Genomic DNA, 23,161 nt, shown 5'->3' with positions numbered 1-23,161 from the left:
AAGCTCTTGGATTCTTTCAGAGTTCCTCTGCTTTTCAGTTGTGGAGTGTGTTGCCCTGGGAAGCAGACTTTGGGTGTCCCTCCCTCTGGGGTCACAGTGGGGCAGCCTGTGGTCATGATTGAGGGCATGAGCTCTAGAGCCAGACGGTCTGAGTTCAAGGGCTCATTCCTTTACTTACTAGCTATTTGACCTTGAATCGTTATTTGTCTCTGTGTTTCAATTTCCCCATCTGTGGAATGGGGAGAAAATAGTGCCTACCTCATAAGGTTAATATTAAAGAGTTGATAGTTTTTAAGTGTTTAGAAGAGTGTCTGGCACATAGCAAGCACCATAGTAGTACTTCTTAAATAAATCTAGACTCCCTCCCCTCCAGTTTGAGAGAAGCCTCGTTCCCCCGGGAACCTCTCCATTCCACAAATATACTTTGTACACGTCCCACCCACCACTAACTGTCTCTTCTTTTGCAGAACCAGCTCTTTGCAGGAAAACAAGCACCTTACTTTCCATTCTGCTGCCTGAGACAGTCACACCCTCCTCACACTTACCCCAGGCCCCCATGGAGAGCTCAGGTCAGTATGGTCCGGGAGAGAGGGGTCTGGTGTGCCCGTTTACAGAGTGGGGAAGGCCCATCTGGCAGGTGAGGTTGCCCCCAGAGCTGGCAGGACCACCTCTACCCAGCGGGGCTGAGAGACCCGCACTCAGCTCCCCGAACGCGAGACCATCTTGAGAGATGGACATCTACACGCTTGTACGAGCCCCAGCTGCCGGCAGATCACTGAGCTGGACATTGGGAGTAATGACAATAATAGCAACATATATTGCCAAACACTTGCATTTATTTAACAGAAATCTCTATGGCACTCACAATATATCAAGTAGTGGGAAAAGCACCTGACAAATGTTAATTTGTTTAGTCTTCATAAAGACCCCATAAGATAGATATTATTATTACTTCCATTTTACAGAATATGGGAGGGGCTTCTCTGGTGGCGCAGTGGTTGAGAGTCCGCCTGCCGATGCAGGGGACACGGGTTCGTGCCCCGGTCCGGGAAGATCCCACATGCCGCGTAGCAGCTGGGCCCGTGAGCCATGGCCACTGAGCCTGCGCGTCCGGAGCCCGTGCTCCGCAGCGGGAGAGGCCACAACAGTGAGAGGCCCGCGTACCGCAAAAAAAAAAAAAAAAAAAAAAGAATATGGGAAAGTGAGAGAAGACAGGTATTGTCCCAAGGTCACATAGATATTATATGGTCAAATCAGGATTTGAACCCAGCAATCTAGCTCCAGCATCTGTGCTATGAATGACTTCTCTACGGGCTGCCTCATGCAAAACATCAGAAGGATTCTGCGAGGTAGGGATATCAGTACAATTGTCCTCATTTTACTAAAAGGGAAACAGGCTCAGAGAGGTTAGGTAATTTGCTCAAAGCTACAGAGCTAGTAAGTGGCAGATCCAGGATTGGAACCCACGTCTGGCTGACTCCAAAACCTAGACTTTTCTCCCTACACCGTCCTGGGACAACAAGCAGAGATAACCCTTCCCCCAAGATGTGTATCAACTAATGTTCACCTGGCAAGTCGGAAACCACTCCTCCGGCCACCAGGTATAGACTCCAATGCCGTTGAAGATCCCTGTCCCAGGGAAGGGTAGGGGACACCCCGAGGCAGGCACAGCCACCAGCCTGTTATCATTCCTAAGAGAGCATCCTTTCCACACCCCACTCACCCTCAGAGAGCCTCACCCAGTCAGAAGAAGCTTCAACCAGTGAATCTTGGTGTCACAAGGTTCCTGGTCACCTTTAACCAGCTGGGGTTTGGGCTGGGAGGATAAGGGTGGGGACAGCACTGTGAAAATCTCCTACTGAACATTTCAAAACCAACTTACTTTGCACTCACTTTAATTACAACAATTAAGACACATCGGTATCGTGTTTTAGGAAGGGAGGTATACCGATAAAGTTTCTTTGGATACAAGCAATAGAAGACCATATGGTTCATTTAATATTCAAAGATAAAAAGTGGCTGAGCATTGAAGGAACAGCTGAAGCATCAGGTACCAGAAAGGGCAGGGAACAGGGTGGATCTGCCGCCAGGACAGGAAGAGGGAGGCTCTCTCCACTCCGGGCTGTCACCCACAAAATGGTCACCCAGAGGGAGAGAGAGTCCGTTGGCCAGCTTGGTCCCGTGCCACTCCAAGGCCAGGTCAAAGCAGGGCACCTAGGTCACAGTGCCACCAGGATTATAGTGAGCAGGGAAGGCTACAGGGCAAGAAAGACCACCAACATCCAAATGACCCCCTGACCCAAAATCCAGTGGGTGAGAGAAGCATCCCCAAATTAGGATGCTGGCCCTGAAAACTCCAAAAGGGAGTTTTTCCATCAGGACCAGGGACTGCAGTTATCCTGGCTGGCTTTCCAAATTATAGTTGTTTTTAACTTTTCCCACCTTCCTACAGCCCTTAGAGACCTCTCATCCTAGAGTCAAGAAGAGGGGCCCCTGAAAAGTAAGACGTTTGTTTGGACGGCTGCAAAGAGCAATGTTTCAAGGTCACCAAAGGTATTGTTATTTTGCCACTCCTGCAAACAGGGGCAAGATTGCAAACCTTTTTAGAAACATCTGAGCCTTTGTACCACATGGGGGGAAGGTGGGAGTCAGGCACGGGATGGAAGAAAGAGGAGCACGTGAGCGTGTCACTCACTCCAGCCAACGGTGCATCTGGGTGCTGAGCACGTGATTTCAGTGAGCAGCTGAGATGCTCAGACAGTGCTGTCTGTTCACCAGGGGATTCCCAGACAAGTCCTCGCCCCTGGTAGGAAGGGTAGTCGGCAAGGTCCAGGTGGTCAGCGTGTTGGGGCCCCATGGGCTCAAGGAAAATGGAGCCCAGCTCAAAGGTCAAGGTCAGGAAAAGGTCATCCTCCAAAACGGAAACTAGTAAACACAACATGAACCACATGACATTCACCGGTACAGAGCTAAGCTGCCTCGGGTAGTCCAAGGCTGAATTGGAACACACACAAACAAACCATATTCTTCTCAATTGTATTATGGCTCACCCGGCATGAGGTAGTGGGACCCCTAGGTTAGTGATTTTATTGTGATTTTAAAGGGAAGGGACCAGAAAGAGTTCATTGGTGTGTTTCCATTTCCATTCCAGGGAGGGGGTTCTGATTCTGATGGCTGATACCCAGAGAGTGGAAAAGGACAATTCTCCACAACATCCTAGTTTGAGGGAAACATCCCTTGGGAATTATGAATTCAACTCTTCCGTAGTAATTTTGTGTCCCCTGTAACCCTCTCATCTGGGTGGCTATGTGCAGCGGCTGGAGCAGGCTGAGGGAATTTTAAGTTTGATTATTCCACCAGCTTTCCCCATACTGATGCCAGGGTCCTCTCTGGGCATGTTTGTCGGGGTTCTCCAGAGGAACAGAACCAGTAGGATGTATATACGTATAGAGAATGAGGTTTATTATAAGGAGTTGGCTTACACGATTATGGAGGCTGACAAGTACCAAGACCTGCAGTCAGGACAGCCCATGGTGTAAATTCCATTCCAGAAGCCAGCAGGCTCGAGACTCAGGAAGAGCCAGTGTTTCAGTTCAAGTCCAGAGGCAGGGGAAAACCAGTGTTCCAGCTGGACGGCAGGCAGGCAGGAGGAATTCCCTCTTCCTTGGGGGAGGGTCAGCCTTTTGCTCTATTCAGGCCACCACTGATTGGATGGGGCCCACCCACATTAGGAAGGGCAATCTGCTTTACTTGATCTATCGATTTAAATATTAAACTCATCTAAAACACCATCACAGACGCAACCAAAATAACATCTGACCAAATATCTGGGTGCCCTGTTGCCCAGTCAAGTTGACACGTAAAATTAACCATCACAAGAGGGTATGGGACAACTTCAAGAAGACAAAGACTGGTCTGCTTGAAAAAAATCTTAGGAGATTTTATTCCCGTCATGGCTGGACCCAAAGAGTGTCAGAGCACTGGTGTCTATAAGGGTTACATTTCTAAACAAAGGTTATATCTTTTGCAAACAAGCTAATGGACAACAACAAAAATAATAGTAATAATAATAAACTTTCTCCAATTGTATTATTTTAAATAAATTTATTTATTTTTGGCTGCGTTGGGTCTTTGTTGCTGCGCTTGGGCTTTCTGTAGTTGCGGTGAGCGGGGGCTACTCTTCGTTGCAGTGCATGGGCTTCTCATTGCGGTGGCTTCTCTTGTTGCGGAGCATGGACTCTAGGTGCGCAGGCTTCAGTAGTTGTGGCTCACGGGCTCTAGAGCACAGGCTCAGTAGTTGTGGCGCACGGGCTTAGCTGCTCCGCGGCATGTGGGATCTTCCCGGACTAGGGATCGAACCTGTGTCCCCTGTGTTGGCAGGTGGATTCTCAACCACTATGCCACCAGGGAAGCCCCTAATTGTATTCTTTTAAATCTCCTCCCACCACCGTGAGAGCCAGGACTATGGCCAGGGAGGGGCCATCCTGACCCTGTGACTTAATTCAGGGACGATTGTCCTCTGTGAACTGAGCATCTTGTCACTTCAGGGCTTCTCTGACAGATCAGTTACTCATATCTCCAAACTTATCGCCGAAGGCAATAATTCTCACTGAATTCGATTAGTTCTGTAATCCTGTACATTAGATTCTCCTGGGGAGATATTTTTAAAAATTGATGATTGGGCCCCACCCTCAGATATCTGATTTATTTGGTTTGGGGTGGGCTCTGCATTGGTATTTTTTTAAATCTTTCCAGGTGATTCTAATATGAGCCAAGGGTGGGACGTAGGGGAAAAGCAAACATCTAAGAGGGGGTTGGGGAGAGATTTGACTGTCTAGAATCGCAGGACAATGGAGAGCTGACATTGCCAAGTCCTGGGTCAGCTTTGAGTGGCCGGAAGTAGAGGAGCAAACCCTGAACTATGGGTGTCCTGCCACAGCAGGACCCTGTCAGCCTTTGTTCTCCCTTCCTTCCTCCCTATTGTCTCTTTAGCTGTAATAACATCTACCCTGGTTGGAGAGCGGGGAACCCTTTTTCAGGCAACTTTATCAGGGGCGTTTTTTTCTGCATTCAAGCCCCAGGCACACATAGGTAGACACGCGCTCACAGTCTCACCTGGGTGTCCCCTCTTCCCTTTCCCCAGTAAAGAGGTGAATGGTCACAAGTAAGATGACAGCTTTAGAGGAAGTGCATTTTGGCAAACAGAAAGCTCTGCTCCAACAAAAAGCTCTGTGACCTTGCGGAAATCCCTCTCCCCTCTGAGCCTCATTTCCCCCTCTGTGAAATGGGAAGAGAGCCAGCCTCTGAGGTCCGTCTGGGTCTGACCTTCTGTGGTTGGAGAGGCGAGATGGGGTGACTTTCAATCTAGATTCCACAAAACAGGGAGAACAGTAATTGTTCTGCCAAACTCACAGGGCTCTGCTCAGAATCCAGTGAGACAACACACACAGTTTGTGTGTCCCTGAGTCAGAGAACAGTGGCTGCCGTAACAGATGACCCCAGTGTCGGTAGATCAACACAAGAAATGCTTATTTCTTACTCATGTCACCACCCAACCTGGGCTACAGTCTTTCAGGGACAGAGGCTTCCTTCCTCTCAGGGCACCATCATCTTCCACATATATATTCCAAGCTCATGGAGGATAGGGTGGAGGGTTTTATGGCCACGCCTGAAGGTGGCACATACCACCTCTACCACGTGCCATTGGCCAGAACTCAGTCACATGGCTCCTGTGAAACAGCAAGGGAGCCTGGGAAATGTAGTCTTCTCATCTACCTGCGACAAAAATGAACTTGGTTTGATGAACACGTACCATTGTCTTGCTACGCCTACGTAAGACTCTCTACACGTGTACCATTCAAGTGCTATTTATGTTATTATTATTTTTAATGTATTTATTTATTTTTGACTGCGTTGGGTCTTTGTTGCTGCGCGTGGGCTTTCTCTAGTTGTGGCAAGCGGGGTCTACTACTCTTCGTTGCAGTGCATGGGCTTCTCATTGTGGTGGCTTCTCTTGTTGCGCAGCACGGGCTCTAGGCACGCGGGCTTCAGTAGTTGTGGCGCACCGGCTTAGCTGCTTTGCGGCATGTGGGATCTTCCCGGACCAGGGCTCGAACCTGTGTCCCCTGCGTTGGCAGGCGGATTCTTAACCACTGTGCCACCGGGGAAGCCCTCAAGTGCTATTTAAATGTTAGGTATTAATAGTAATCTGGATACCTGATAGTTATATCATATTCCTGGATGGAGGAGTAGATAATGAATGTTATTTATTTAGTGGGTGTTCTGGACCAAGAATTCCGTTAGACATTGCATATCATGTATAAACGACCCTGAGATACTTGAGGCACGAGAAATATTATTTCTTTGGCTTAATCAAATCCAATCCAGCTTCAAGCTCTTGTTTTCCAAGGTCCGTACAAATTCCAATGTCATTCACTTGCGGTACCCCCCTCCTCTCCTTGGGATCCTGTGAGAAGGCCAGGGGTTACAAAGTCTGCATGATGGGAAGTGTCAGTGGTCTTCAGTCCACTATGGCTACAGCCCCCAGAACAGCTTGCATGGTCCATAAGGAGACAGGGGGCTCCTCTGGGGACATTCTTGTGCTCTGGCAAAGGTGGCCCAGGAGACCACAGCAGTGGCACTCAAGCACACAGAGTTTAGCGCTTAGCTGCCCTCATCTGAGATCTTTGCCACCACCGTTCAGCTATGTCCCAGCCAACCCTGGTCTTCCTCCTTCCTGGGTCCCCATAACCCTCGTACCCTCACAGTCTTGGGAATCCAAGCTTCCGCCCTTGAATCGCCACTCCCCTCTTTAACTAAAAGCATCAGCCTTCACCCCCATCCGTTGGAGACAATCCAGGTTGATTGTCTCAATCAGACAGCCAGGGGTCTCAAAGTCAAGGGGCTGGGGAGAGGACGTAAGTGAGGGAAACAAGGAGAGCGACCACTCTGAAGCCCTAGGGGAGCTGTGCCCTGTCTCAAGGGGCAGCTGCTCCCCAGCCCCATCACTGTCACATGTAAGAAGAACGCACGCCCAGTGTCGACAGACTTTCAGGAGATGCCAGAAATCCGAACTTTGATGCAAAATCTCCTCATTTGTGAATGTTGGCGGCTAGTTCATTTTTAAAATTTTTTCCAAGACGCTCCACAAGCCCAAACAAGACACGTCTGCAAGCCAGATGTGGACCAAAGCCTGAGAGTTTGTTCCAGCTGCCCAGACTTTTGAAAACAAAGTTTATTTGGGGTTGTCTCCCGGGGCTACTGGCAGAGTCTAACTTCTCCATTTTTCTCTGAAACATAAAAACTTAGCTCCCTCTGCAAAGCAGGAGAACCTAGGGCTCAGAAGACGAAGGTTTGGCTGCCCTTCTAATGAGGGGGCAGGGAGGAAATCACAGTTATCACAGTTTTAAGTCTTTTGTGTAGTCCATGGCGGGAAGGTGGGCAGAAGAAGGGAGGAGAGAAGGAAGAAAGAAGGAACGAAGAAACAGGACATAGCATTATTTTTTAATAACCCACCCTGCGTTAACTCATTTATCTTCATGCCAGGTGGAGCTCGGTAGATGGAAGGATGGCTTGTGACAAGACTTCTTGCCAGGCTAAATCATTTCCTTGCTAGTTTTGGGAGATGCTGCACTGCCCACCAGAGTGGCCGGGTGGGCAAACGTGCGCTGTAACACCTGCCCACTCCCTGCCCGCTCTGAGCCTGAAGGAGACTCAGCTTCAGACCTGGACCTGGTCTGGGCAGGGGAACAAGTGAGAGGCAGGAGGAAAGTGAGGGTTTCAGAGATGCTGGGTGGCCCCAGCAGACGTACAAGGGCCCACGCCAGAGCCATGGAAGGGCCAGTCCATGAGCACCAGGGCATGGGGTGCCTTGACCTAAACCAGTTCTAACTCCTGGGCTGCAACCTGCTGGGTTTTTAGATTTGTCCTCTCTACCCGACCTATTTCCAAAGGAATCTGAGGCAATTAAGATGTATGTTTAGTAGATCATGAAGCAAGCACATCTGAAAAGGAGCAAAGGAGAGAGGTCTCTGTCACTTGAGATGAGCTGATTTTTGAGACGGGGCCCCAGTTTGGCTGTAAGTTTCCTGACCGCCAAGGCAAAAGGGGAACCTCTGAGGCGTGTGGTTTGTACTGTCTGACAACAAGAGACTGCACCCTCGCCTGTAAAAACAGCCTCTTGGTTGGAGCTGATCATAAAGGGGAATTGATGGTACAGGGAGTGTCTCCCGTACTTCCTGTGTTGGTCCAGATCCTCTAAGAAGCAGATAGTGAGACAAGATTAGACATGCAGGCTTCATGTGGGGAAACGCCTGTGGGACAGAAAATGGAGACGGAGGGAGCTGGTGAGAGCTGGGAGAGCGAGCGCCCAGACTGTGATGAAAATCCAACTCTGAGAGAAGGAGGAAGGGAGGAAGGGATGGGTGGAAATGTGCTAGACTGACGGATGGGTCTTGGGTTGGGGAATCCCTGAGCCACAGAGTCAGCCATCTACAAAGCTTCCCGAGCTGGAACCCGAGCAGAGTTCCTGCTGCTGCCCCTATTGGCTGGGAAGTGTGGCCTCGGCAGGAGGTGATGGATTTCACAGCCCAACAGCACAAAGCTCTTACACTCGTTGTAGCGGGAGATCAGTGAGGTGCATTTTCACGGCTACCGTGCTTTCCAAGTGTCAGTTCCTGATTCGTGTACCCACCTCCACAGCTCTGCAGTGTCAATGCTCTGCTGTTAAAGAAAATAATTATTTTGACACTTGTTAAACCCTAAAGAAGACTTTATTCAAGATTATTGCAATAGAGGAGAGAGATGGGCCTCTGCTCTGAATAAGGCAAAGACAGCTGGGGATTTACAGCCAACAAACAGAGGGAGGGGTCAGTAGATGGGAAATTCCTAAGAGGGGACCTCAGGGGTGGGAGATTCTTCCTAAAGTGACCTAACAGGATTCTTGCCGGACACAGGTCAAGAACTTACACATCAAAGGTGGGGAATAGAGAGCTTGGTCAGATATCAGCGAGAGGGACTTCTATCGGCCGACAGCAGGATCCTTGCTAAAACTGGGCTTGGAGACCAAAGACAGGACAGGGGCTACGCTGAGGGCCTAGTGGAGAACAGGGCTCTGAGGACCCCGAGTGAAGTTTGGTCAGGGAGAGAGTTCTTGTCACCTCCTGGTATCTATCTGATACGTTTCTTTAAATTGACTTTAAATTTTAGCTTCATACGAGTTGAGGAACCAGTTATATATTTTTTTCTATACATTAAAATAAGTGCATAATTACTCAAATTTTAGAATCATCCGTGTACCGTCTAAAATTGTCTCGCATGTCACTGGCAATGTACGTACCGCCCTCTGGGGAATGTGGATTTTACAAAGAACAGAGAAATGCCGGTTGAAAGGCTGTATTGCAGTCCTGGCCGGGACGCAGGCTGCCAGCTCTAAGTTGATTACTTCCGGGCACCTCTTGAGGCTCAGAGAGACGCTAAGGACATTCTCAGGGAGAGTGGAGGTGGGAGCGAGGGTAAGGCCAGGGGCTCCCGGCCTCAAAGCTTCCCCACCCTGCCTCCCAGATGTGGATCCGGACCTCCAGCGGAGCGTGCACGCTGTGCTCCGAGAGCTCAGTGCCCCGGCCCCCGCCCTACCGAGCAACCAAGGTAAGAGCCGGCAGGCATCGTCCGCTCTCTCTGCTTCCCCCGCCCCCGCGCAGCCAACTCCGCCCACGTGTTCTCGGGAAGAAAGCGCCCCAGCCTGGAGCTCACAGAATGAGGGGCTTCCGCCAAGCCCCCGTCCTCCTGGGAATCCTTGGAGCCCGAAGGACCCAGAAGGTCTTCTCTGCCCCCGGCTCACCCTCCAGGGACTGTGGCACAGCCCATCGGGGGTCTGCCGCCCTCTTTCTTAACCGCCTTCTCCAACTTGCCTTGCAAATAAAAGTCCCCTGGCACTCCAGGCCCGCATGACTCCCAGGAACGTGGCTCGGGGTGCTGAGCTGTTAACATCGCTGCTCCAGAAGCCACGTGCGCACACCTGTCCCCGCTAGCGTCCCGCCTCCCTCCTTTCTGCCCTGGGAATTCACCGCTCATGGGGCCTGCAGATCAGAGAAACCCACCCCCATGGGCGCGGAGCCCAGCACCTGGCGGTGGGGGCGGGGGTCAGACCTGGGACTCCAGGGCTCAGAGTCCTGCTCAGAGGGGTCTCCTTTCAGAGGCCACCCCCCTCCCCCCTGGCTGGGCTGGACACCCCTTTCTCCTGACCCAGGCATGTGGAGATGGTCCCTGCACAAGAAGGTCGAGCGGGATCCTGGTAAGAGTCCGGCACTGGTCCGCATACTGCTCAGAGAACTGGAGAAGGTGAGTCCTCGGGCTTCGGGCAGGGGGCAGACAGGGACGAGAGGAAGAGGGGCCGTTCCCGCCGGGGACTCGGGCCCATCCACCCCGCGTCTCACACACTCTGGTCGTTTGATTTCTACCGTATTTCTCCCTTTCCAGTACTTTGCTATAAGCAATTTAATCTTTACGTTGACTCCCACTCTTTGACCTGAGTTAACGTCTTTCAAAAAGGATCTCTACAACACGACTGTAAATGGAAAACCCGTATCACTGGACAGAAATGGAAAGTACCTGGAAACGTAAATGCCTAACTAGTAAAAATGTTCAAAATTATCCTCGTAATTACCCTCCACACCACCCAGTGCTCTACGTTTGGGAAACGCTGCACTCAGGGGAGCCTCCAAGCTGGTGCCTCACCTGTCGCTTTGCTACCAGCTCCTGCCCTGAGTCAGTGCCGCCCCTCCCTCAGGGAGTTCCCTGCACCCCTCCCACACGCCCTCACACCTGGGCTCCCGCACCTGTGCCCCCCACCCCCGCTCTTCTACCAGGGCAGGCTGTGGCCCTTTTCCACTCCCCTCGGCCTGCTGGGACACTGCCTTCCACCACATCTCCTGCTAGGATGTGGCAAGACCCCTGCGACCCCCCGCACCTGTGCGCCCCATCCATGTCCTGTGATCTCCTGTTTTCCAGGCAGAAAGTGAGGACGCCCGGCATGTCATCATCCCCTTGCTGCACACGCTAATGTACGTGCTCACTAAGGTGAGCGGGGACTGAGGGTGAAGGGGGTCGGGGTGACCCACGGGTGACGGGGCTGGACACTCAGGAGACGACCGGTCTCTGCCTGGTGAGCGAGCCTAGAGGAGCTCGAGGAGCACCTGCCCCTAACTGGCTTCTCCCCATAGCCCTGCCCTCGCCCTGATACACGAAGAGATGAAATTGGGGAGGTAGTGGCGGTAGATTTGCGACCCCGACAGAGCAGAAGGGCTGCGAGGGGAGTTGATGTGCTGGCAGAACAGGATGGGGATGAGTTTCCATCTTGAGAGGCCTGAACATGGTGTAGGAGGGGAGATGTCTTAAGATGCTGGGAGAAGAGGCTGAAGGTGTAGATTGGGAGAGAGTGTGAGCCCAGGTCTGGCTGCTCTCCCCGCCCCCCATCACCCCGCACCACCCAGGACCCTGCGAGACCTAGGGCTCCGGGCACCCTGATTCCTCCGTCTCACCCAGGCCACGGGCATCACAGAGGAGCTCCACCGGAGAACCTATGCCTTTTGCACGAGGTTGCTGACCCTGCCCGCCCCCTACTGCACCATCGCCCTGGACTGCGCCATAAGGCTGAAAACGGAGACGGCCGTCCCAGGTAAGAGCCAATCCGGCTCTGCCCAAGGTCTTGCCTTCCTCTCCAGGATTCCAGGGAGCTCAAAAGCCCCAGCACCTTCTGGGAAAGTAGGGAATGGGGGTCAGAGACTCAGACGCTGGTTGGCTGAAGTGGTCTGCCCCGCAGGGACACTGTACCAGAGGCTGGTCATTGCCGAGCAGAACCTGAGGAGTGAGCTGTACCCCTACCGGGAGAGGTGAGTGGCCCCAGCGAGGGTGCTGCCCGCAGGACAAGTGAGGAGTCTGCGTGGGGAGCGTCCCCTCCCATCCATGGCGTTTGTCCAGCAGCGGGACGTCCTCAGGGTAGAGAGGGCGTGTCCTTCCCTGGAGATCCCTGAAAGCAGTTAGGACTTTCTTCTTGGGCTGGATTCAGAGCTCGCCCGCTCACATGCAGAACGTGGACACGGGCACCGGGCCATTCTGCAGATCCATGGTTCCACCTCCATTCTGCCCTTGGCCATGGTGTTGCGTCAAGCAGCCAGAGGCACCTCTAGAATACCAGTAATTCAGGCCACAGTCACACCACGAGATCTGGGGTCTTTCATCTGTGTGTGTGTAAGACTGAGGACACGTCCGCTGCTCGTGCTGGGGAGAGAGGCTGATGGAGTCGGGGGTGAAGCAGGGGGTGCGTAGCCTCCTGCCCTGCAGGTACCTCTGCTCGCCTGGTACTGAAAGGTGTAGCCTGGGGCTCTGTGTTCGTGGAGGGTGCAGGGAGGGGAAGGGATCCGGAGGACTTGGCATTGGAGAGGTTGAAATGACAGTTGAGTATGGAAGAGAGGGTGGGTGAGGTTGGTTTTCTGCTGTGATGAGGGGGATGAGAGAAGAAGGGGCTCACTTAGGGTTCGGAGCTCGTTTCAGCAGGAAGGATTTAGGGTCCCTCCTAGAGGGCTACGGGGTCAACGGGCCACGACGCTGAGGGAGGGAGGGGCATTTCAGCTGGAACTTACCTAGACATGAGAGGGACCCAGAGGGACCAGCTGCCCCCCTGGAAGGGCCGTGCCTGCTCTTCTTTGCCGCAATCCCCACCACTCCCTAGTGTTGTCCCCCAATAGAATTTTGAATTTGAGGCTCCTGTTTTTGGAGGAAGTAAATAACTTGGGGGTTGGGGGTGGCGGGTGCTGCAAGGCTCTGAGGGTGGCCCTTCTCCCCGTGGTCCTCGTCATCAGCTCCCGGTCCCCCCACCTTTGCCCTCAGAGTGTTCCTCTTCGTGGATCCTGAGCTGGTGTCTCCCTCCGTGTGCAGTGCCCTGCTGCTGGAGATTGAGGCGGCCCAGGGGCAGCAGACACCAGAGGCCTGCATGCGCCACGTGGTCTCCCACGCCCTGCAGGCGGCGCTGGGGGAGGCCTGCGAGGCAGGTGTGCTGCAAAGGAAGCTTCAGGTAAGGTCACTGCCCTGCCCCCCCATACCAGCGCTCACTCTCCTGGGCTTCCCCCTTCTCCTGTTTCCACATCACCTTTTTCCCCAAACCAAAGATAAAGACACATTCACTAAGGAAAATTTGAAAAACAATGCAGGAGAGCCAAGAAAGAAAATACAAATCACTCACACCCCTCTACCCACACACATTAGCAATTAACATTTGGTATGTTTCCTGAATAATATCGACAGTGATCATCACAAGAGCCACTGTTTATTGAACGTCTGCTGTGTTCCAGGCACCGTGTTCAACACTTTATAGGTATCACCTTAAAAAACTCTCACCACAACATTGTGAAATGGATGCACTTACCAAAACAAAGGCACAGAGAAGCTGGTAACCTACCTGTGGTGACACAGATAGGAAGTGGCTGTGCCTGGATTTGAACCCAGGTCTATCTGACTTCAAGCCTGTGTTCAATCGCCTCCCAGCCCCATCCGCAGCCCCACTCCTTTTTAACAACTGAGCTATCAGACTCTGTATACAGTTTATATACTGCCTCTCTATGTGCATAAATGTAATATCTATTTTTCCTTGCCACTGGAAATATGCCATATGGAAATATTTTCCTTGGAAATCATGTGCTTCCGCTGGTGCAGAGAATTCTCTCTCGTGAATGTGCTGTTATTTCTTTATCCCCTGCTCCTGTTGTGGGCATTTAGTTTGTTTCCAACACTTGCCCACCTATTTCCTAGCTTTTCTCTCTGACTCGGCCTCACCCCTGTCCACAGCCAAGACTGCATAAGGTTGCAGATTCTCTGGCCGCGGTGGCCCCAGGCGCTGGATTTCTTGGGTGGGGGAGGATGCCAGTCGGAGTCTGCACAGTAGGCAGAACGGGGCCTGCCCTTCGGGAAGGGGGGTCGGAGGGTCGCTCAGGGCTGTGGTGCCCTAGGAGGGGCCGGCTCCAGAACGGGGCGCGCCCTTGAGGGGTCCACGATCCCCTGCCCGTCCTGCCCCAGGAAGTGGGTGTCTGTCCTTTCTCCAGCCTGAGTCTCAGGCCCTGCTTTGCTCATCAAAATGCACTGGAGCCGTTGCTCTTCCTTCTCTTGTTTCCATATGGAATTCTCCACACCCTGAGCCCTAGGTCTTGGATCCTTCCTTTGATGGGTGTCTTTTATGTGCGGCTGGGTTCCTTCTTTTTTTTTTTTTTTTTTTTTTTTTTGCGGTACGCGGGCCTCTCACTGTTGTGGCCTCTCCCGTTGTGGAGCACAGGCTCCAGACGCGCAGGCTCAGCGGCCATGGCTCACGGGCCCAGGCGCTCCGCGACATGTGGGATCTTCCCGGACCGGGGCACGAACCTGTGTCCCCTGCATCGGCAGGCGGACTCTCAACCACTGCGCCACCAGGGAAGCCCTGGGTTCCTTCTTAAACCATGCTGGTCGTTTTCTGTCATTCCTTTTCTCTAAAAGGACCATCCCCACCATTCCTTTGTGGTTGCCCACCTGCTTGGACCCACTGAGGGTTCTTGACTCCCTTCCCCCATGCCGCCATCCGGGACATCCCTCCTTCCATAACAGCCCCTTTGGGGGCTCACAGCACACAGACGCGTGATGGAGGAATGCCCCTCCCCGCCGGACTCGTACCTAAGCCCCAGGCTGGGTTTAGCACAGGCACCTATGGCCCCTAACGTGTCTCATGTGTCTGTCCTAACGTGGGCTCCTGTCCCCTCTCCCTGCACTTGGCCGTGGCTCTCGGGAAGGGAGGAGGGTAGTCGCCTTCCTGACCAGAGTTTGTCAGCTGACCCGGCAGCCCCTGTGTGGCCACCTGCGGCTCTGGAGGTTGTTTCTGACCAAACAGCCCACGGTCAAGGCGCCGTTTTCACACAACAATGCCAAACATGTAAGTGTTGCAGGAAGGGGGACCGCTTCCAGGGCCTGAGAGTGGGCTCTTGTCTCACACTCGGAAATGAATTGTCCGAGGAGACACACGGGCTGACAAAGCAAGAGACTTTATTGCGAAAGGTTTCCCGGGCGGAGAGCAGGAGGGTGAGGGAACCCAGGGGAACTGCTCCGCCACGTGGCTCGCAGGCTCGGGTTTCGTGGTGATGGGGTTAGTTTCCGGGTTGTCTCTGGCCAATCATCTTGCTTGGTCCATAGTCTGACTCAGGGTCCTTCCTGGTGGCGTATCTCTCAGCCAAGGTGGAGTCCAGTGTGAAGGATTCTGGGAGGTTGGTCATCTTCTCCCTCTTTTGGCCCCTCCTGAATTCTCGGGACCTCCTGTTGTGAGACAGCTCAGGCAAGCGGTGATCATCGTGCCTGGCCCAAGTGGGTGGTTTTGGTCAACAGTTCCCTAACGTCTTAAGCGCATTGATTTTTGTTTCTCAGTGATGCAGGCATTAGAGGATCCCCAGCCTCACTCCATCCCCGAGTTGGATGTGTCTGGAGTTCAGGGGTTGGCTTGAGAGTGAGGCTGGGCTGGGTTTGAGGGCATGAGGAATGGGACAGGATTGGGAGGTGCTGGGCCAAGAATGGGGTGGGGTTCAGGGCTGAATTAATGGGTCTGATGCGTGCACTACTTCGCTATAGAAGAAAGAAATGCTGAAAGTGAAAGCTGTATTTTTTTAAACATAGTCAAAATCTTATGCACCCTCTGCTACCTCGCTTTATCCGGAGCTCACGGCTGAGTCTCCATGTTTGTGAAAAGAGAATTGGGGGGGTGGGAGGGACCAAAGAAGAGCCAGGAGAGACCCAGGGAATGCGTCACTGATCTGAAGTTAGAGACCCTCGGAAGCTTGGAGGTAAGGGGTCCTCAGTGGTCCCCCCGGCACCCCCCCCCCCTTTTGGGTGCTTGGGGCTCCTAGACCTCAGCCCGGCCTGGGGCTCCCCGCCCCCTGAGACCAGCCTCCTTATCTGGAATTCTGCTTGAGGGATGCCATTCCCTGTCATACCTGCTGGCTTGAGGGCTGGTGGGGCCTGGGAGAAGTGGCCCAGCCAACCATGGTCTGGTGGTTAGGCCTTTTCTAGCCACCAGCCCACCTCCTGTCTGCTGAGGGCCTGGTCCGAGGCCCAGTTAGGAGGTGGGGAGTGTAGATTAGTCTCCCCACATGTCCACAGGATCTGACAAGGTCTCGAGACTGGGAGGGTAGCCTGGGACAACCCGGCCCTCGGACCCTCTGCTCTGTGTTCCGGATGCTAGAGATGGTGTCCAGGTGGGGCTGCCCCGTGGCAGGTACCCACATGACTCGACCCTTCACTTGCTTTAAACTTTTAGTCAAAAGTCACCTTTCAGTGAGGCTCCTCTGGTCTCACTGTCTAAAACTTCAGCCCCTCCCCCAGATTGCACATCCTCCTTCCCTGCTTTATTTTCTTTTCATCACTTTACTGTTATTTATCCTACTATAAATTTCACTTATCTTGTTTATTATTTCCCCCCCCACACACACACAAAGAGATACACTATAATATAAGCTGCATGCAGACAGGAATTTTTGTCTGTTTTGTTTACTGCTGTACTCCAGCAGTTAGAACAGTGCCTGGCACCTAGTGGGTACTTGATAACTATTTAATTAATTCACTTATAATCAATTTATAAAATGAAGCAACAAGACGAGATGGTCCCCGTGGCCCCTTCCAACTCTGATTCCTTGTCCCTCTAATTGCTGGTCATTCAGCAAATATTTACTGGAGCCCTAGCTGGTCAGAATGACCCACTCGCCCTCAGCCCAGGAAGTTAAGACCCTGCTCAGCGGACCCCTAGCGCAAAAAAGAGATCAGAGCAAGCCCTGCTGTGCCTGCCCGTGTCACTTGTTTGGGCCCCGCATCCTCAGTCATGAGCTGGGATTAGCTGGTGGTGAGTGGGGGTGAGGGGAGACAGCCAGAGATCAGTGATCCAGGGGAGTTCTCAAGGTGTCAGAGAGGTACCCGTGGAGACAGGAGCCTTCGGTGCTGGAGAGCATGGTGAAACTCAAAGAGTGAGAAGCTCTTCAAAACCTGTTTGCGTTAAGGAGAAAGGCTCAGCTTGGGGCGTTACCCTTAACCTCTTGAACACTTGCTAATCTGCCTTTTTTAAAAGAAAAAGCAAGCTTCCAGCTCTAAAGCCTTGGCAGGCCATAGTACCTGGCTACAATTTAATAATAGAGTTTTGTGATCATTATTTTCATCTTAGTTATTTTCTGTTTATGACAAGTGACACTAGCCGTTTTACTTAGAGCAGCAATATAAAATTTGCTTTTGAAATAATTTTGAACCAAAAAAGTGCAATGATTTAAAGAAAAATAATGATTTATAGGTGGTACGTCAAGGCAGTATAGGAGTGACAGACGTTTAGGAAATATTCAACAAATATTTATCGAGCACTTACTATGAGCCAGCAGATGTTCTAGGTGTTGGGGGTGCAGCTGGAAATGAAACAGACAAAACCGCTACCATCCTGAGTTTACATCCGAGTGATGGCAGAACAGTGATCCAGATACTTAGTGACATCCCAAGGAGGGTGGGCGCCAGAGGCCATCCCTTCCCCCGGGTTTCCCGACATTGCCGGGCACCAGCTGTCCCCCCGCACCACGGTGTGAGGGGCCGAGGGGACCCCCCGCTGCAGGCGGCATCGGGCAGCAGCTATGGCAGGGCAGGAGCGGAGCCCTGGACGTGGGAAGGCCTTCATGGGGAAGCTCCTGCCGGAGTCCCGGGCAGAGGGGAGGTGCCACTGGGCTCTCCGTGCACCTGCAGGCTTGGCGTTGGAGCAGGGGTGGGTGGGTGCAGAGCCGGAACTCAAGCTCTGATGCTCCTCCCCGCAGACCAGCTCCCCCCGCGCCCTGGAGCACTATTTCCACGCCGTGGTGGCAGCCGTGGAGCAGATGGCCAGCGAGCCCAGCCCGAGCCGGGAGGGCCACCTGGAGAGGCTGGAGGAGATTTACTGCTCGCTGCTGGGGCCGGCGGCCGCCGCGAGGGGCCGCTGCGGCGGTAAGCGTCAGGCGCGGTGAGCTGCGGTCCGGGTACCCTGCAGGGGGCGCCAGAGACCAGCGCTGTACCTGCTCAGAGTCTGCGCGCGTGGCTGAAGCGGGGTGGGACACACAGCGGCTCCCGAGAGCTTGAAGGTCCCGGGCTAATTAGAAGGTGGGTAATTAGGGTCATGATAACAGCTGACACCTACTGCGCACCTACTATACCCCAGTTGCTGTTCTCAGCAGTTTACATATATTAAATCAATTAATCCTCACAGTACTTATGAGGTAGAAAGCATTAACCCCATTTTGCAGGTGAGAAAACAGAGTTAGAAAGAGGCTATAAATCTTGCCCAAGATCACCCAGTTAGTAAGTAGCAGAGCTGAGATTCAAACCCAGGCTGTCTAGTTCTTAACCACCATACTATAGTAACCAAGGGATCCAATGGTCCACGGATTCCCTAAAGAGCATCTACATCACTTACACCTGGTCTCACAGAGTTTTATTCCAACGCTTCCTTTCTGCTTGCCTTTTTATAAGACAATGCCATACACTGATGGGAAGCAAGCCCGTGTGTGTTGCAGAAACTCCAAAGAGCCCAGAGAAGTGTCTGGAACATATATTTTCTGGCTACTGGAGGACGGTTCTGATTTGTGTCCTGTTTCATGGCCACTCAAAGCACCCGTGGAGTTTGTCAGCCTGCATGCCCTGAACACACGGTGCACCCGTAGGTACACAGCACTTGCCTGAGGACTGGAAACCACGGGCAGAGGCCAGTGTGCCGGCCCTCCCTGGGCTTGACCTCGGCAGCCCAGGGAGGGTGGAGACTGCCGAAGTCAGGGTGAGGCAGGCAGGTTGGGCACCTGCTTAAAACTTCCTCCTCCTTCTCAGCCTCCTCTTATTTTGCTTTAATATTCTACACTGCCTCTGATTGCCACGTGGAAATGTCTGTTCATGAAGCCTGTCCCCTCCCAAAGCTGGGCCAAACCCTGGGGCAAATCTGGCTTTGCTCTCCTTGGGTACCACTTGCTAACTCAGCAGTAAATCTGCGTGGGCAGGACAAGACCACTCTGGGCTGCCCCCACCATCCCAGACACATCCAGGCACCTGCCTCCCGCCCAGACTTGCCCTGCGCATCTTAATGGCCAGCCAGCACCCCCGTTGAGCCCCTGCTGCTGGGAGGCAGCATGGGACAGTGGTTATGGGCACCCTGTCATGGGTAAAAGCATGGACTCTGTAGCCGGGCTGCCTGGGCTCAAATTCTGGCTCTGCCACTTACTGTGTGACCTCAGACCAGTTACTTAACCTCTCTGTGCCCCAACTCCTCCTCTATAGTGAAGATAATATTACCTGTGCCCCAGGGTCGCTGGTAGGACCTGGTGAGACGATAGCACTGTGGGCACGGTGAGAACAGTAGTAAGTGTTCAGTGACCGTGGGTTGCTCTCCCCTAAGGAAGCTTGCAGCCTTGTTCAGGAGGGAGCTGTGCTATGTGGAAGTTAAATCCTAAGGCTACATGTTAGGTGTGCCCAGTGTGCCGCCAATAAGGTCTGGGGAGGGGATGACTCCCAGGCTGGAGTGTCAGGAAGGCTTCTGGAAGGAGGAGAGGGGGGTTGGCTGGCCCTGCTCTCTCCCCTGGATGCAGGCTTCCTGCTGCCCTTCGTACTTGGCCGTGACTCTTTTCAGCACCAGGAGCAAACGTTAATTGAGCATCTACTGTGTGCAGGCTCCTGGAGGAGGCCCTGAGAAATACGGAGGCCTTTCCCCTGGTCTGCATGTGGCCAGGATGTCTCTGAACAGTGGGAAAGGCAGCATGGCTGCAGCGGGGCTGGGGGAGGGAGAAAAGGTTGGGAATGATGCAGTGAGCTGGCTTGTGCAGGGTCTTGAAGGCCCAGCTAGGAAGTTTGTAGGAAACTGGGAGCCGCTAGGCATCCTCGGGCAGGTGTTAGGCCCTGGATGAGCTGATGGTGGCAGAGAGGCAGAGGAACTCGACAGGGCCAGATATGGGAGGGCGAGGGTCTCTGCCACCCACCCCCATAGGCCCCACACAGGAGCTGGGGGTGGGGAGAGGGCAGAGGAGAATCCCACAGTCCTCTCCTGCATGGTCTCCACAGCCTGTCCTTCAGGTGAGCCCCCCCAGGACCGGCTTCCAAGCATCCCTCTGCCCAGCCCCCATATCACCTTCCACCTGTGGACCAATGAGGAACAGCTCTGTAAGTGCAGTGCCTTTGACCCCTCTTGGGGGAGCGGGCTGGAAATAGTGGTGTATGCGTGTGTGCGTGTGTGTGTGTGTGTGTGTGTGTGTGTGTGTCTGTGCATCTGTGTGTGTTTGTGTGTATGTCTTTTGGTGTGTGTGCAGGTGTCTTTGTGTGTCTGTGTCTACATGTTTGCGTCTGTGTGTGCACTGTTTGTGTGTCTATCTCTGTATATTTATTGTGTATCTGTGTGTATGTCTACGTCTGTGTCTCTGTGTGTGCCTGTGTGTATCTTTGTGTGTCTGCCTGTGTATCTGCTGTGTGTGTGTCTGTGTGTGCTCCTTGTTCCCTGAGTTGTTTGCAGCATCTGAAAAGAGGATGCATTTGCTCTATGTCAGAACACTCCGTGCATTAGCCACTGGCCACATGTGTCTAGAAAGTGTCTAGAAAGTGTCACATGCCATGATGATGCCAACAGACAATACACGTCCCCAAGAAGGAGGCAGGCACAAAAAAGTTATGGTTTCCAGAGCAGGAGGGGGCCACACTTCCCTTCCACGCTGATGTCTGTCCCCCAGTCCCCCTGGCTCTTCTCAAGGGAGGGGGGAAGATAGAGCGGCAGGTTGTGGTGGGACGTGCCAGACTGGTGAACTGGGTTCAAGGCCCACGTGTCCTTTCACGTGCTGGGTCACCCTGGACGGCAGTTCCCTGGGGGCCTCAGTTTCCTCAGGAGCAATAAAATGAAGGTCGATTAGAAAAGCCAGGAGCTGATGCTCTGTTATCTGTGTCCCGGGGGAAACTATGGGGGGGCTGGAGAATGGAGGATGCTAATGAGCAAATATAGAGAAGAGGGCTCTAGAGGCAGGAGGCACTGCATTAAGCTACAGGACTTCTCAGAGCCTTTAAAATGTTTACCTGTGGCAGGAGTGTGTGGAGTTCTTAGTCTCTGTTGGCCACAGAACCTCTATTCCTTCATGGAGCATCTCATGGGGCTTCTGTTCAGCTAACCGTGTGTGGGAAACACGGAACCACTGGCCTTGCCAGGGTGGGGCCCTGCCAGCCTCGCATCCACTCTCCGCCCTGATGGTCCCCTTTGTCTCCGCGTCCCAGGGAAGGAACTGGTTCTCTTCCTGCGCCCGCGATCCCAGCTGCGCCTCAGTGCAGACTTGGAAGCCTTGGATCTGCAGGGCCTCCTGCCAGACCGGGAGTTGGCCCGGGCGTCCATGCTGTCCACCGACAGCGGCATCGAGCGGGACCTTCCGTGGGGGGCCGACGAGCCGCCCACACCTGGCAGCCCCGAGGTGGAGCGAGCCAGGCTGAAGCGCAAAGGGGGCATCAAGAAGCGGGTGTGGCCCCCGGACATCCTGATGCCCGGCAGCTGGGATGGACCCCCGGGGCTGCACCAGAGGACTGGCAGGCCCAGCGGGGATAGGGGGCTGCTGCCTGGGGTCTCCCGGCTGCACACGGCCCGGGTGCTGGTGCTAGGGGACGACCGGATGCTGGGGCGTCTGGCCCGGGCCTACCACAGCCTCAGGTAGGGCCCCACGGGGCGGCTGGGGATGGTCGGGGCACAGGTGGGCCCAGCCTGTGCTAGTGAAGGATGGAAGGGTGCGGGGGGGGGGGGTGCGCTCAGGAGGCCGAGACCAGGCTGGGATGGCAGAGGATGGTGCACAGTAATCCCCCTGCCCCCGCACCCGGCCACCACGGAGCACTGTGCTTCCTGCTTTACTGCACCCATTCTACAGATGAGGAAACAGAGGTTCAGAGAGAGTAGGTCAATTGCCCAGAGTCAAGAGATAATAAATAGCAGAGCCAGGATGTGGAACCAAGTCTGTCTGAAGTCAAAACCCCTGCCCTCATGCCTGTGCTCTGCTCCCCCTTGCCAGGAAACGAGAGACCCAGAAGTTCTGCCTCACCCCCAGACTCAGCCTGCAGCTCTACTACATCCCTGTGCTGGCATCTGAGGTGGCTGGAGGGGGGGCGGGGGACGTGGGGGAAGAGATGGAAGGTGTCAGGAGCGGGAACTGGGATCGTTCTTCCTTAGGATGTGGAGCTGGGAGAGACCTGGAGGCTTTCTGTCCCAGAAGCCACAGACATGGGCCCTGGGGGCTGCACGTGGCCAGAGAGAGACGCTCTCTCACTGGGAGCATCGTTTTGCTTTTCTAACGGAATTAATGGCAAGCTTCTCAAACGGGGCTCTCTGTCACACACACACCCCCTCAGCCACATACACACCACCCTTCCCGGGGGGGCCGGGAATGAAGCCGTACCGGCAATTTTTCTTTTCTGTCGCCCACTCTGCTTCTGATTGGAAAGCATTAAATTCAAGGCAATACTTGTCTCTCCCCTTTAAAGGCTGATGACCATTTTTCAGTGTCCCTGGCGGGCATCCTCAGGGAAGGGGATTCCAGCTTCATCTCAGGTGTAAAACAAGTCTTCACAAATCGACGCCCCAAGAGGTTGAGTGATTTGGCCATATTCCCAGAGCTAGTTTGCCCGGGACTGGTACCTGGGGACCCTCCGATAGGAAGAGAGTGCCAGAGAGCGCCTGACGGGTCTGCCCTGTCCCCTTGTCCCTCTGTCCCCAGAAGCCCACAGCATCCAGGCGTTCGGAGCTCGGAGAGGTGGCTGCGTTCCTGGGCCGCGCAGACCCGTGGTATGAGAGCATCGTCAACACCCTGTGCCCCGCCATCCACAAGCTGGCAGAGATGGTAGGGCAGCGAGGGTAGGAGGGCGGCAGGGAGGTGGTAGGGGGTGTTTTCTTGACCCTTGGCCTCAAGAGTCAGCCCAGGGAGCCCCATGAGGGGCGAGGCAGGAAGGAATACAGAAGAGGAGCCCTAACCAGCTAGTGGCTGGAATTCACTCGGAGCACGTACCAGGCACCTACGGGAACGCTATGGAGAAGATAAAGTAAAACATTCTTAAGTGTGTAGGCCAATTATATGCCTTCTTCTGTGAGTTTCTTGTGCTATTTTCTCTC

General features: G+C 53.6%; 1 protein-coding gene across 6 annotated transcripts in view; it reads left to right on the top strand.

Annotated features, from left to right (window-relative positions):
- Positions 1 to 23,161, top strand: part of PIK3R6 (phosphoinositide-3-kinase regulatory subunit 6) — a 52,105-nt gene that overhangs the window by 12,307 nt on the left and 16,637 nt on the right. For 3 of the 6 annotated variants that reach the window (XM_027131039.1, XM_027131038.1, XM_027131037.1), the window contains exons 3-14: positions 468 to 569; positions 9,562 to 9,645; positions 10,247 to 10,338; positions 11,008 to 11,076; positions 11,542 to 11,674; positions 11,819 to 11,888; positions 12,886 to 13,069; positions 17,841 to 18,006; positions 20,101 to 20,199; positions 21,292 to 21,715; positions 22,068 to 22,146; positions 22,770 to 22,892. In XM_027131039.1, coding sequence (XP_026986840.1) covers positions 468 to 569; positions 9,562 to 9,645; positions 10,247 to 10,338; positions 11,008 to 11,076; positions 11,542 to 11,674; positions 11,819 to 11,888; positions 12,886 to 13,069; positions 17,841 to 18,006; positions 20,101 to 20,199; positions 21,292 to 21,715; positions 22,068 to 22,146; positions 22,770 to 22,892 — 1,625 coding nt within the window. Of the gene's footprint in view, positions 1 to 467; positions 570 to 1,526; positions 1,602 to 2,452; positions 2,554 to 7,443; positions 8,346 to 9,561; positions 9,646 to 10,246; positions 10,339 to 10,476; positions 10,617 to 11,007; positions 11,077 to 11,541; positions 11,675 to 11,818; positions 11,889 to 12,885; positions 13,070 to 17,840; positions 18,007 to 20,100; positions 20,200 to 21,291; positions 21,716 to 22,067; positions 22,147 to 22,769; positions 22,893 to 23,161 lie in introns of those variants that run through there. The other 3 variants (XM_027131042.1, XM_027131041.1, XM_027131043.1) reach the window with 3 other exon arrangements.

The sequence above is a fragment of the Aethalodelphis obliquidens genome, unplaced genomic scaffold, assembly GCF_003676395.1.
Source record: "Aethalodelphis obliquidens isolate GAN/ISIS:26980383/991018 unplaced genomic scaffold, ASM367639v1 scaffold38, whole genome shotgun sequence".
In the NCBI taxonomy this organism is placed as follows: domain Eukaryota; kingdom Metazoa; phylum Chordata; class Mammalia; order Artiodactyla; family Delphinidae; genus Aethalodelphis; species Aethalodelphis obliquidens.
This window is presented reverse-complemented; position numbering and strand designations above follow the sequence as displayed.